The sequence below is a fragment of the Epinephelus moara genome, chromosome 7 (genome assembly GCF_006386435.1).
Source record: "Epinephelus moara isolate mb chromosome 7, YSFRI_EMoa_1.0, whole genome shotgun sequence".
Classification (NCBI taxonomy): Eukaryota; Metazoa; Chordata; class Actinopteri; order Perciformes; family Serranidae; genus Epinephelus; species Epinephelus moara.
In genome coordinates this window covers 8,624,388-8,637,207 of record NC_065512.1, presented here as the reverse complement: position 1 = coordinate 8,637,207, position 12,820 = coordinate 8,624,388, and the positions used below count along the sequence as shown (strand labels likewise).

Genomic DNA, 12,820 nt, shown 5'->3' with positions numbered 1-12,820 from the left:
TGGCGCACCTTCTTTGCCGCACTTCTCTCTCCACTTTTAACCAGGTTCTATGAGGTGCAGGTCCGACAGGTTCTGCGTGTCACCAGAGGGGTGGAGCTTCAGACGTTTAAGAGTGAGGTGGGAAACGTTAAGTCCCTCTTCCATTGCTCCAGCCCCAGCAACTTTGTGGGACTCTTGTCGCGGTGAGATTACACACGCAAACACACACAGACATACACACACTTACAAGTACGCTAAATAGTAGGGATTTCATGAAAAAACTGGGTCATTGGCTGTAACTTTAAGATGTCCGCTAGGCAGCCTGCCCAGCCTAAGCATCTGGGAATTGTTTTATAATATATTTTTAAGATGTTTTTTTTAACTTGCAGTAGCCTAGGGAGTATAGCAACAGACACAAAGATAAACACCCTGCAAATGTTACAGTCAACAGTGATGAACGGTATCACACAAGCACACACACACACACACAGCAGAGAGCCGCCAGCTTCTGCAACCGGGAATTAACGTTGGACTGTTTGATGTTAACACAAATGTTACTGTTAATTTAAGTTAACAGGTCAGCAGCCAATGTTTACATTTATTGAGAGTGAGCTGACAATAACGTAACGTATGAGGAGTTAAAACTCACTCCTCTTCACCTCCTGTGGGACATAAGACGACAATGAGATGTCTCCAACGCATTTTGTCACTGGCAACGTGCTGCTCCTGTTCCCACGGCAGCTGCATCTTGTCCAGTAGACGCTCCAGCTAGCAGGGCTGTTTGTAGCTTTTTGGGCAACCCCCCACTTTCCCATTTCAGTTGAATTTAATTCAATAAATACACACTAAATCTGCATCAAATTTTATATGCACATGACACCAAATGTTGCTGCCTCCATCACGCCTGACAACTTTTCTTGGGAAAACCCTGTAGTTTGATTACGAGCAGTTTCCCCACATCAACCTACAGGATTTATGCATCATTTAAGTTCAAGTTTTCAAGCAGCATCCCTCTAGTGCAAAGATGCTGTATGTACTTAGTGTTTTGACAGTCCTCTTTATATTCATGCATATATTAAATAGTGATGATGATATATGTAATATCAGTACAGAGCAGCTTTTCATCTTTAACTGAAAACTTAAGAAATCTAACTTGGACTTTTTTGTGTAACTGAGTGTTTTCGCTGTTCCTTTAGTGGCCTGCTGCTACCCCGTGTCGGAGTGGAGTATCATGGGATTGAGAGAACAGACATGGGTAATCTGGGGAGTGGAATCTACTTCAGTGATGCTGTGAGGTCAGTAGAAAATCTGGTATTGATCAGGTTTATTCCAGAAATATTGTTGATTAGTTTTAACATATATCACCATCGTCTATATAATGCCATTTTATTGCCTTAAAACATTAAACAAAGTAAGCCCAGAGCAATTTCAATAGCATGTCTGAAAATGAGGAAATATGAAATTGAGCTAGTGAGCCTGAGATCCTCATTTACATCTTTTCATCATCTGGGAGCGCAGATGGCAACAACACAGCCATCTCTGGAAAGCACATCTCTTTGTCTCCATCTCCATCCACAGCACCAGTTTGCAATACTCCAAGCCCAGTGAGACCGATGGCTCCCGGCTGATGTTGGTGTGTGATGTGGCGCTGGGACGGTGCAAGGACGTCTACAAGAGAGACCTCACACTGACGCAGGCTCCTGAGGGACACGACAGCGTGCACGGGGTGCGCCGCACCCGTCACATTAAGTCTGACTTTCAGGTAGGAGTGTTTGCCTGTACTGCTAAATTAAGCGTCTCTAATTAGATGTTCAGTGCTAGTATCAGACACACATTAGTTGTTCATCGTGACAATGTGAACCAATCAAATTGATTTAGATCAAACAATTTGAATTCTTGATGGATGGATGGATGGATGGATGGATGGATGGATGGGACAAAAAGTGACATAGAGGGAGTATTATGAGTCGGTTTTAAGAGAGACATTGCATGAAATTGTCCGCTTTTACATTCTCTCCCCCTGTCTGTCTCCCTCTGAACACACGCAATTTTGAAGAGCACCCTGCTGCTCATCTCTGTCCTTAGTCCTGACAATTGTTCAGCTGTAATGCATATTAGTGGTTTGCAGACTGGGTGGTTGATTAACGCATATTTTTAGCATCCTGTGCATCATTTTGTGTGATTTTATATCCTCTTCTGATGCTACTAAATATGACAGCTGGTTTGGTGTTCACTTTCTGCAGAGGCACCTCCACCTCAGAATTCCTTTTTGTGTGTGTGTGTGTGTGTGTGTGTGTGTGTGTGTGTGTGTGTGTGTGTGTGTGTGTGTGTGTGTGTGTGTGTGTGTGTGTTTGGGATCTGTTGCTCCACCACCTTCGGACTTTCTTTTGGGCATTCTTGACTCAAATCTCTCAACTTCCTCTTATTTATCAGTTTCTGTGATTGCACATGGCCCTGCAGTCTTATGTCCGTTTATGGGGATATATGGGGTGTTTACCTATGCTTATTAGGATCAGCAAATACGTTCCTTCAATAAGAAGACAGGAGCAAACAATTCTGCCATGTAAGAACACGTTGTTAATCTGACATGGACTTTTTCTAGGACCTTTTCTGAAGAACAAATCTAAGAAGAAACTTATATTGGTGAATGAGGCCCAATAAGTGAATTTACCTATTTGTTATCATATCTAAATTTACTATTTATGAAAACAATCATTTGTGTAAATCTATAAAGCTTTAACACATCTATATGTCTGTGCCTGTGTGCATTCTAACGTACTGTGTATCATTATACTTGTGCTCCAGGATGACGAGTATGTGGTGTACAGTCCTGATCAGGTCCAACTGAAGTACGTGGTTCAGTTCACCATGAAGAAGGACCAACTGAAGGAGTTCAGTCCTGCCATCGACACCTCAGCTGAGCTGTTGCAGCCCCTAAAGACAAATGGTATAGTTCTCCTGACGATCAGCAGTTTAAATAACATAAGAACACATCATATCGTTTGTGGTGATTGAAAAACTTTTCTGAAATCTTTTGGCTCCTGAAGCCATTTTGAACCACTTTGGTAAACTTATTAAGTTGTGTTGTTACCAAAATATACTTTATCAAAGTATAATTCTCCGGTCCACTCGGCTGAATTATGGAGTTGTTTTTACTTCGGACAGCAAGAAAGCTAAAATGAAAATGCAGAGTTTAGTTTTCTGTGTTGGTTTAAACACTGCTCTAAAAGCTTTTACATCCTGATGAGAGGACAGTTCTGATTTTACAAGTTGACGCTGGAGTAAGAGGATCAAGGAGCTTACTTCTGTTTAAATATATCTGCACCAATCAGCCACAACATGAAAACCAGTGACAGGTGAAGTGAGTAACATTAATCATCTCATTAAAATGCAATGTTCTGCTGGGAAACCTTTGGTCCTGGCATTTATGTGGATGCCACCTGATTCGCTCTACCTACCAAAAACACCGTTGCAGATTAAGTACTCCCCCCTCATGGCAACGGCACTCCCCAGTAACAGAGGCCAGATCAGCAAAAACTGCTCAGAAATGGTCTGAGGAACGTGACAAAAAGCTTAAGGTGTCAACTTGGCCTCAAAATTCCCCAGATCCCAGTCTAATCAGGCATCTGTGGGACTTGCCTGTACCCCACCAAACAACCCACAGGAGGGGAGGTACTTGGTATGCAATAGTGTTTGGGTGGGTGGAGGCGAGAGGTGGTATCCACATGAATGCCAGGACCAAAGGTTTCCCTGCAGAACAACGCATTGTAATAAGATGATCAGTGTTACTCACTTTACTCGTCAGTGGCTTTGGCTGTACATCATTACTGACCGTTAAAAGCCTGGATGTGTCAAACCCTCCACGGTATAGTCTACTATGTGTTGCTTAAAAGAATACTTTACCCATAAAGTACCAGTATGTTACCTTGACTTCTCTCATGCCTCCAGGGTGAACAGAGAATCCAAAGAAGATGAACATTCTTAATGAATCTGAGTGATAGGAGACCCCATTTAACAACGGCGTAAGTATATCAAAATTTCCATTTACAAAGTCTCACACAACTCCTGTAGTATAATAGAAGTCTCATTTATCCAGTCGTATGTTCAGTGCTTTTCAAACACATGCATTTTCACTAAAACCTCACAATTTAAAATACTTTCATCAATGAGAAGCACGTCCTGAGCGCGCCTGAGTACAAGCCTGCATTTGAGCTCCCCTTGAACAGATTCATGCACATGCCCTAGCTTGAGACTGTGTGCACTGACCTGTTTTAAATCATGTTTTTAGCAAAAAATGCATGTTTTTTGGAAGTACTGAGCATACGACTGAATAAATGGGACTTTTATTATACTGCAGGAGATGTGTGAGACTTTGTAAATGGATGTTTTGATGTACAGGTAGTTTTGCTTCTGTTAAACGCAGCCACAGTTTAAGAATGGTCACCTTTTTTGGATTCTGTATTCACCGTGGAGGGATGCAAGACGAACAAAGTTTTCCACACAAATTCAAGGTAATACAGGCCGAGTAACTGATATATAAATGGTCATTTTACGGGTGAAGTAGTCCTTTAAAAACTATGAAATTCACAAATAAGTGCAAACAAAACTTGTCTCTGCACTCATTTTGTCAACAGATGCAAGTCAGTCTCTTATTTCCAAATACATTTCGGAGTCCACTCTCATCGCCAGAGAGGGTGTTTTGTCTTGCAAGTCACATCACGGCAGCTCATTCTAATTCATCACATTTCTATGCAGAAGTAACTGAACTGATGGCGTTCCCCGAGAAAATCTGCAAGTCTATAGCTGTTGTAAATTATGTAAACTTGAAGTCTCGAAGGGTGTAAGACGAGATACACTCTACTGATGCCACATAGCATCTCTTTCATATACAGCATGAAGCCTTAAAATAGAGTCTTGTGATCACTGTTTCAGATTTTGCATGTTTCAGGATTACTAAGTATTACAGACACTGTTTTTATTTTCACATGCTTGTCATGAAAGACTTCGTATTCCATATATTTGAATGTACTTGTAATGCTTAATTGTGATATTTTTTGTCAAGAGATGTCCTGTTTGTTGTGATAGTAGTGAAGTAGTGAAATAGTGAAGTATTTTGCCTGTCTTGGTGTGAGTGTAGCTCAGGAGTCGTTGGAGGATGATGGGATTGAAAACATTAAAAACCCACTGGATGATGTGACGGTTGGACTGTTGGACAGCTCTGGTCAGCAGCTCCCTCTGCAGGGCGTCCACGTGAAGTGCAAACTGAGGGATCTGCTCTCTCAGGTGAAATTAAAACGTCTCCATTGAATTTTTTCTTCAGTGTAAGATTGATTGCAGCTCTGTGATCTGATGTTTGATTTGATTCAGCCATCTAAAATGCATGAAAGTGTCTCACACCTGTCCTTAAAACATGTCTTCTCTTCTGTCCTCTGTTTAGGTTGTCATTTTCCAACATTACACCAATCTGAGCTCTGTGCCCATTGAGGCAAAGTATGTCTTCCCGTTGGATGATTCTGCAGCAGTGTGTGGATTTGAAGCTTTCATCAATGGGAAACATGTGGTGGGACAGGTAACCTAACTAAGTAGTAATTATATTATTAGTAACTATATACATATGCCACCCAGTGTTAGTTGTTAGCTGACTACTTAATATAAAACATTCTGATTAACCTCTAAGCAGGCGTTCAGATATTTAGCCTTGCAGGAAGATAGTGCAGCCGCGCCTTCAGGAGAGAGCACATCTTCAGAGACCGGCATAACGTGTTTGAAGAGAGTCAGGAGTGGCCTGTTAGCTATTTCTACTGCCAAGAAAAGTTTTGCTGCAGCTATGCAGTTCCCTGGAACAGCATCTGAGTCATTGGATACCCTCCCAGTTTCAAGGGAAATAGCAGATCGGGCTGGAACAGTTGTCCTTGTGTAGAGAAATGGGGGTGTGGCAGTATGTGAATTGAAAATAGTGCGTCAGTCAGTTTAGAATGATTCTGATTCACTAAAATATGAATGTTGGCAAGTATGAAATTGGCCGGTGCACGTCATGAATCTGAGTTTGTGCGCAAAGTAAGAACATTTCCACGCACATATTAGTGAATGAGGCCCATTGTGAGCAAATGTTGGCATTCTGTCCTTTTCTGACTGACTGTTCAGTGACTGGAAATATTTTGACTTGTTTTGTATGTTTGTTTGGATCTCAGGTAAAGGAGAAAGAGACGGCTCGCAAGGAGTACAAGCAGGCCATTGCGAAAGGCCATGGAGCCTACCTCATGGACCAGGACGCCCCAGTATGTCCGCCCTCTGCACTCAGCTGAACACTTGTCATCGTGCTAAACTGAGCTCTTAATCTCACAGTCTCTAATTCTGAAATATAAGACTGATCAATCAGTGTAGCACAGGGCTTGAAATACTTTTTTTCTGCATACATGCACTGGTGTATTTGTCTTTCTTGGCACTTCCATCACAGCATATTTTTTTTGTTTGTTTTTGGTATAATTTGAGCTGGGAATTTCATATCCAGGGGTTGCCCAAAAAAGCTCTTGCCCCTTTGAGTCTCTGTCTCTACGCCAGTTGTGACATCATTTTTGTTTTTCTCTGCAGGATGTGTTCACCATCAGTGTGGGAAATCTGCCGCCCGCTGCAACTGTCCTCATTAAAGTCACCTATGTGTCCGAGCTGATCGTCAGGGACGGGAGTATTCACTTTTCTCTTCCTGGGAGCGTGGCTCCGTGGCAGCAGAGTGCAGCGCTCAACCAGACCACGCAGGTAAGGAAGACCTGGATGGGAGGCCTGACGAAAAAAAATAAATAAATCACACATCAAAATTTTAGTTTTTACTTTGTTTCTTTCTGTCTTAGTTTTGTGAATGTAAAATGACTGTTCTCGTCTGCATTTTTGTGTGTTTTCCATTGCTCAACAGGTGTATGTGGAGAAGGTGTGTGTGACTGACGAAGCAAGGTGAGCTTAATATTGTTTTGACTATTTTTATACAATTTATGTTTAATGTAATTTTAAACCCATGAGATTCTTGTTCCCTGAATTCTGACTCCATCTTTAGTGCTGAGTGCTCAGTGCTGAAATGTGGTGAAGCAGTGGATCTATCAACTAGCTGATCCACAAATAATTAAACAATGACGCCTCTGTGTGTTCTTCCATATAATGTTATTTATTGCACACTGAAATGTTTGCAGCCAGAGTTCAATGTGTTTCTTTCCCACAGAGAGTTCACTCTGGACATGTTTGTTGAGATGCCCTATGAGATCACCAACCTGCAGTGTATCACACACAAAATCAAGATGAAGGTAATTTGGGTATTTTCACATTTTATAAATCCAATATTTAGAATATGCAGATATTGTTACATGGTTATCAGTCATTTCCTCTGTCTCATAGAGTGCTCAGGGGTGACGTTTTTCTGCAGCCCGTCAAGGAAGTTAATGTCACCCTGGTTCCTTCATTATTCCCGAAATTAAGCTCTGTGGCAAACTAACATTTATGATACTTACACATGTTGTTCAGCAAGATAATCTTTGAACACATCTTTTATGATTTTTGAAGCCAGAATGCAGTCGCTAGAGGTAAAAAGCTACTGTTAGGCTAAAAACGAACTACGCTAGGTAGCACCACCATAGCATAAATTAATAGTTACTAATTAGAAACTTATGTGCCATAACAACAGCTATCCAACTGAGGACTTTACACCTTCTAAGGGCTTATTGTAAGATTGAAGCTGCAAGTAATGCCAACACAATATTTCAGCTGGTGCAACCCTTAAAATGTTTGTAGCGCAAAATTAAACCAAGTTTAGAAAGTGTTCAACGAGGCTACGATTGACCGTACGCATAGCTGGTGCAACCCAGTGCTGAGTGTTACAGCTTCATAATAATCTACCTGCTCTTCTATGCTTCATCATATCAGAAGTTATTTTTTAATTCAATTTTGTCTGCTATTTAGATTGTGTAAGTCATTTTAAGACTTTGAATATTTTATTCCGAGTTTTGGCTTCTTACGATGCAGATTTTTGACATCAAAACTCAGTTCTTCGTCCCTTCTCATATGTATCCTTTTTTCTTTTCTGTGTGTGTGTGTGTGTGTGTGTGTGTGTGTGTGATCCCACAGAGAACAGAGTGTAAGGCGGTGGTGAGCGTACTGCCAGGACAGGTCCTGGGTCAAGAAGGTTTCCAGCTGTCAGTCACTATGTCTGAGGTCCACCTGCCCAGGATGTGGGTAGAGAAAAGCCATGATGAGGACACTCAGGTGTGTCTGTGTGTCTTCCTCTCTTTCTCTCACCCTGTGTTACTTTATTTCTTGTTTCGTAACCATCTCTTGCCCTCTTCCACTAGGCCTGCATGTTGGTTTTCTATCCAGACTTTAAAGTCGACTCCACATCAGCATCCGATGAAGTCGTCCTGTTGCTGGACACGTCTGAGTCCATGAACGGAGCACCTTTCAGCACGGCCCAGAGAATCGCGCTGCATGTCCTCAAAACCCTCAGCGACAACCTCAGAGTCAATGTCATTTTCTTCGGCACAGGTCAGTTTGATCATTTTACGTTTTTGTGTATATAGTGATTAAACCTTAAAAAGACAGTGAAGTGTGAAAGGTGGGACAAAAGTAAAACTGTCTCACTGTTAAGGAAGAAGTTAGATCTGAGAAAAACAGATAGTGAAAGGAATTATTGGACAGCTTTAAATAAATAAAAACTGAAGAGAATCCTCGAGGCATTTTGGAAAAAAAACTACAAGACACAATCCATGCATTAAAGGGAATGAAATTAGGGAATTAAACCACCATGTCTTTGGTTCTGGTAATCTGTGATACACTCTTACATGCAGACCAGTGTTTCAGCACTTCACCTTACATCATGTGATTTTAAAGATTATTCCCACCTGTGCAAGAGAAGTGGAACTGGAGACTTTTCCCCATTTGTAGTCTCCTTTTACATTAAAGTTTCTTCTGAATAAGCCAAACTCTTTTTATAGTTTAAACCTGTTTAATCTGTTTCTCATCGATCATCATCTCAGTGAATATTTTGCAAAAGTACTGCAGTAGTCAGAAGTAATTTTCCTGACTTTTACTGTGCCTTTGTCTGTCAGATCACAGCGACGCTTTCCTGACAGCGCAGCCACTCACTGAAGCTCGTAAGGACGCCAAGAACTTCATCAAGGTAAGTAATGACTTGCAGATTCTTTCATTCTGTCGTTCAACGTGGAAGCAATTGTTATGTGTCATTGTCATAGAAACAGAATAAGATAGAACTGACATTCCCATTCAAATTAGCACAGCAGGATGGTCATAACAGCAGCAATTTTTTGGCATACCATTGCCATTGCCACACTTGTAGCAGGCCAATGTCTGGACAATCAAACAGACCGAAAGCAAGTTGCAAACTTACTGAGGTAAGGTTTTGGAGTAACGACCCAAACAAGCTGTTGAGCAGTGGAACATAGAAGCACAGAGAGGCATCTTTTGTGCACTATCTCTGTTGCTTTGCTGCTAGAGAAAAATCAAGAATTGCTGGATTTAGGTCACAGCCTTAACCTACTGAGAATAGCCTGTGTGAGAGGAAACAACTCTTCATACCAGCAGATGGCAGTTGTCTGTATTCATCTTCAAAAAGGGAAGCGAGAAGACCGTCTTGATGCTAGTTAGCCAGTTAGCACATTAACGACACAACCATGCACCAGTGGACAATAACACATTCCACCACAAAATGTAATTTCCTACGTTTCCTATAATCTAACCCTATGTGACAAGTTTTTTTTTGGTCTCACTCCCTCTTGACTTTAGCTGTTTGTTTACTTTCCTCACTTCCGTTTCTCTTCTTGTGCGCTGAGGTGATTCCATTCACAGACAGCTATGCTGAAAATGCACACAGCAGCAACTAGGACGCTCACCATGGCCCGACATTGCCTGACGCCCGACAGTCAGCTTGGTCTTCAGGGCCTTTGAAGTACTTTTGTGTTACCCTGCCCCCATAGTTTCAGCTGGGAAAGGTGTTCAAGCAGAGATTTAACTACCTTCGTATGTATCTTATTTATTATTATTATAATATTATTATCTACTAAACAAAGTGAACTTACAAAAGGAAAGAAAAATGTTCTTACACCTGTTTCTTTTCAAAAGCTGGGTTGTGTTTGAAATCAGCGCTACATGACCAGAGAAAACCGAGAAAAGTGCTGGCATTTGCCTTAGCTCAAGAGGTAGAAAACCTACAACTACCAGAATGAACCGCATCGCACTGAACTAATAAACGCTCCAGCTGGTGGATGAGGGGAGTAATAGGCAACACAGTAACAGAATCTTCATATTTGATCAGCGCTGCTTAGTTTTACAGTTCGATAAGAGTTTGGTCTGAACAAACATGGCAACATAAATAAACAGGGAGAGTATGGTAATATAAGCAACACAATCAATCGCAATTTTCTGTTGAACTAGTCAAATGACCATTTCAAACTGTTTCTATGGTTATGCTCCTCTGCCTCCTATCAGTCCTCTACTCCACTAGGGGGCAGCACTGAGCTGTGGCGGCCACTGCGAGCTCTCAGCCTGCTGCCTCCGTCCCGCGGCACCAGGAACCTGCTGTTGCTGTCGGACGGTCACATCCAGAACACAGAGCTCACCCTGCAGCTGCTCAGAGACAACGTTCAGCACAGCCGCCTCTTCACCTGCGGCCTCAGGTCTGGATGGGTCAAGACAAACACATTAACATTTACAGTAGAACAGTAGCTACCATGCTCTGCACACTGAGCATCTTTGATCACAGACAAACATTTTAATAGTCTTCTTTCTCATTTCAGCTCGACAGCCAATCGGCACATGCTCAGAATCCTGGCTCAGGCAGGGGGCGGAGCCTATGAATTCTTCGACACTAAAACCAAACACAACTGGACAGAAAAGGTGAGGCTGGCTACCTTCGATTAAATCGAGCATAGCATTAGTTCAGGCCAGACACGATGTCAAGCTCAGCTCATATTTCAGCTACATCAGCTGATCTCAAACAGTCTAATCAACTAATGGATCAGCTGATCGATGGAAGGGAGTCAGCTGATAGATCACATGATTCTCTTCTATGCAACCAGTTGGGGAATCTCTTTAAACTGCTCTGGCCTGCCTACTGTTGCTTGTTTTGATTGTTCATCATATTTTAATGAATCACAACAGGGGTGAAACAGTAATCCAAAATGAGGTTAATAAATGCATTTCACCTAAATGAGGAGTAATAAATCACAACTATTGTAAATAGGCTCATCTAGGCTTTGTATTGTTGCACTATTTTACCTTCAAATGGGTGATCATTCATGCTTTATCTGTTTGTCTACTTATCTTTCATATTGTTAGTCATTTGTAAATATGCAAAGTATCCTCAAATTTCCCAGGAGGATCTTTCCAATCTTCTATATACTATACTATCACATGGACTGAAAAAACCTCTGAACTGTTAACTTGTCTGTTTTGGCTGCAGGTGGTCCGGCAGGTGAAGCGTATGGCGTCTCCTGGCTGCAGTTCAGTGTCAGTGAAGTGGCAGCAGTTCAACCCAACAGCGCCCTCTCCTGTGCAAGCCCCCAAGCAGCTCCATGCTCTGTTCAATGACTGTCACACCCTGGTGTATGGCTTTGTGCCTCACTGCACTCAGGTACACACGACATGATTACAGTATGATTAGGACAAACAGTATTAACAGTGTGTATGAATACACTTAAATATATACAGCAGTACCATAGTAGGCAGTTCTTGTATGGTATAAAATATAAAGTGCAGAGTGTAATTACAAGTAATGCTCATAGTGGACCTTATATACAGAATAAACAGCTTGTTGATGGTATGAATATGTATACGCTATAGATCTGTTATGTCTCCTTCCCAGCAATAGCCATAAGCAGAGGCATAATGTTTTTGGGTTGTCCATCAGGCCCATTCTTGTGAATGCAATATCTCAAGAATTTGGCACAAGTGTCCCCTTGGACTCAGTGATGCACTGATTAGATTTTGGTGGTCTTAGGTGAAAGGTCAAGGTTAATGTGACCTTGCACCATCTCATTCACATGAACATGATATCTCACTACAGCTATGCTAATTCTTCATATTTGGCAAATATTTCTACTTGGATTCAACAGTGAACTGATAAAACTTTGATGGTCAAAGGTCACTCTGACCTTGTCTGTCTCATACTTGTGAATGCGATATTTCAAGAACAACTTGAGACCATTTTTTCAGATTTGGCACAAATGTTCACTTGGACTCAAATATTAAGTGATTAGATTTTTGTGGTCAAAGGTCACTGTGACGTTGCACCTGTCTCATTCTCATGATCGCAGTATTTCAAGAACAGTTTGAGGGATTTTTTAAATTTTATTTTATTTTTTCAAATTTGGCACAAACGTTCACTTGGATTACATGATAAACTAGTTCGATTTAGGTGGTTAAAGGTCAAGGCCACTGTGACCTTGTCTGTCTCATTCTTGTGAACGCAGTATTTCAAGAACAGTTTGAGGGATTTTATTTTTTTTTCCCCCAAATTTGGCACAAACGTGCACTTGGATTAAACGATAAACTAGTTCGATTTTGTTGATCAAAGGTCAAGGCCACTGTGACCTTGTCTGTCTCATTCTTGTGAAAGTGATATTTCAAGAACAGTTTGAGATTTTTTTTTTTTTTTTCAGATTTGGCACTAACGTTCACTTGGGCTCAACAATAAAGTGATTAGATTTTTGTGGTCAAAGGTCACTGTGACGTTGCATCCGTCTCATTCTCGTGAACGCAGTATTTCAAGAACAGTTTGAGGGATTTTTTTTTTCAAATTTGACACAAACATCCACTTTGACTGAACTTAAAGATTTTGATGGTCAAA

The 12,820-nt window shown here is 41.3% G+C and overlaps 1 protein-coding gene across 3 annotated transcripts in view; it reads left to right on the top strand.

The window, feature by feature from the left end:
• Window positions 1-12,820, top strand: part of parp4 (poly (ADP-ribose) polymerase family, member 4) — a 42,689-nt gene that overhangs the window by 11,594 nt on the left and 18,275 nt on the right. For all 3 annotated transcript variants that reach the window (XM_050049165.1, XM_050049163.1, XM_050049164.1), the window contains exons 11-26: window positions 45-182; window positions 1,176-1,274; window positions 1,558-1,741; window positions 2,785-2,926; window positions 5,117-5,262; window positions 5,417-5,548; window positions 6,171-6,257; window positions 6,571-6,735; window positions 6,890-6,927; window positions 7,190-7,271; window positions 8,089-8,226; window positions 8,313-8,502; window positions 9,066-9,136; window positions 10,462-10,649; window positions 10,770-10,869; window positions 11,435-11,605. In XM_050049165.1, coding sequence (XP_049905122.1) covers window positions 45-182; window positions 1,176-1,274; window positions 1,558-1,741; window positions 2,785-2,926; window positions 5,117-5,262; window positions 5,417-5,548; window positions 6,171-6,257; window positions 6,571-6,735; window positions 6,890-6,927; window positions 7,190-7,271; window positions 8,089-8,226; window positions 8,313-8,502; window positions 9,066-9,136; window positions 10,462-10,649; window positions 10,770-10,869; window positions 11,435-11,605 — 2,071 coding nt within the window. The remainder of the gene's footprint in view (window positions 1-44; window positions 183-1,175; window positions 1,275-1,557; window positions 1,742-2,784; window positions 2,927-5,116; window positions 5,263-5,416; window positions 5,549-6,170; window positions 6,258-6,570; window positions 6,736-6,889; window positions 6,928-7,189; window positions 7,272-8,088; window positions 8,227-8,312; window positions 8,503-9,065; window positions 9,137-10,461; window positions 10,650-10,769; window positions 10,870-11,434; window positions 11,606-12,820) is intronic.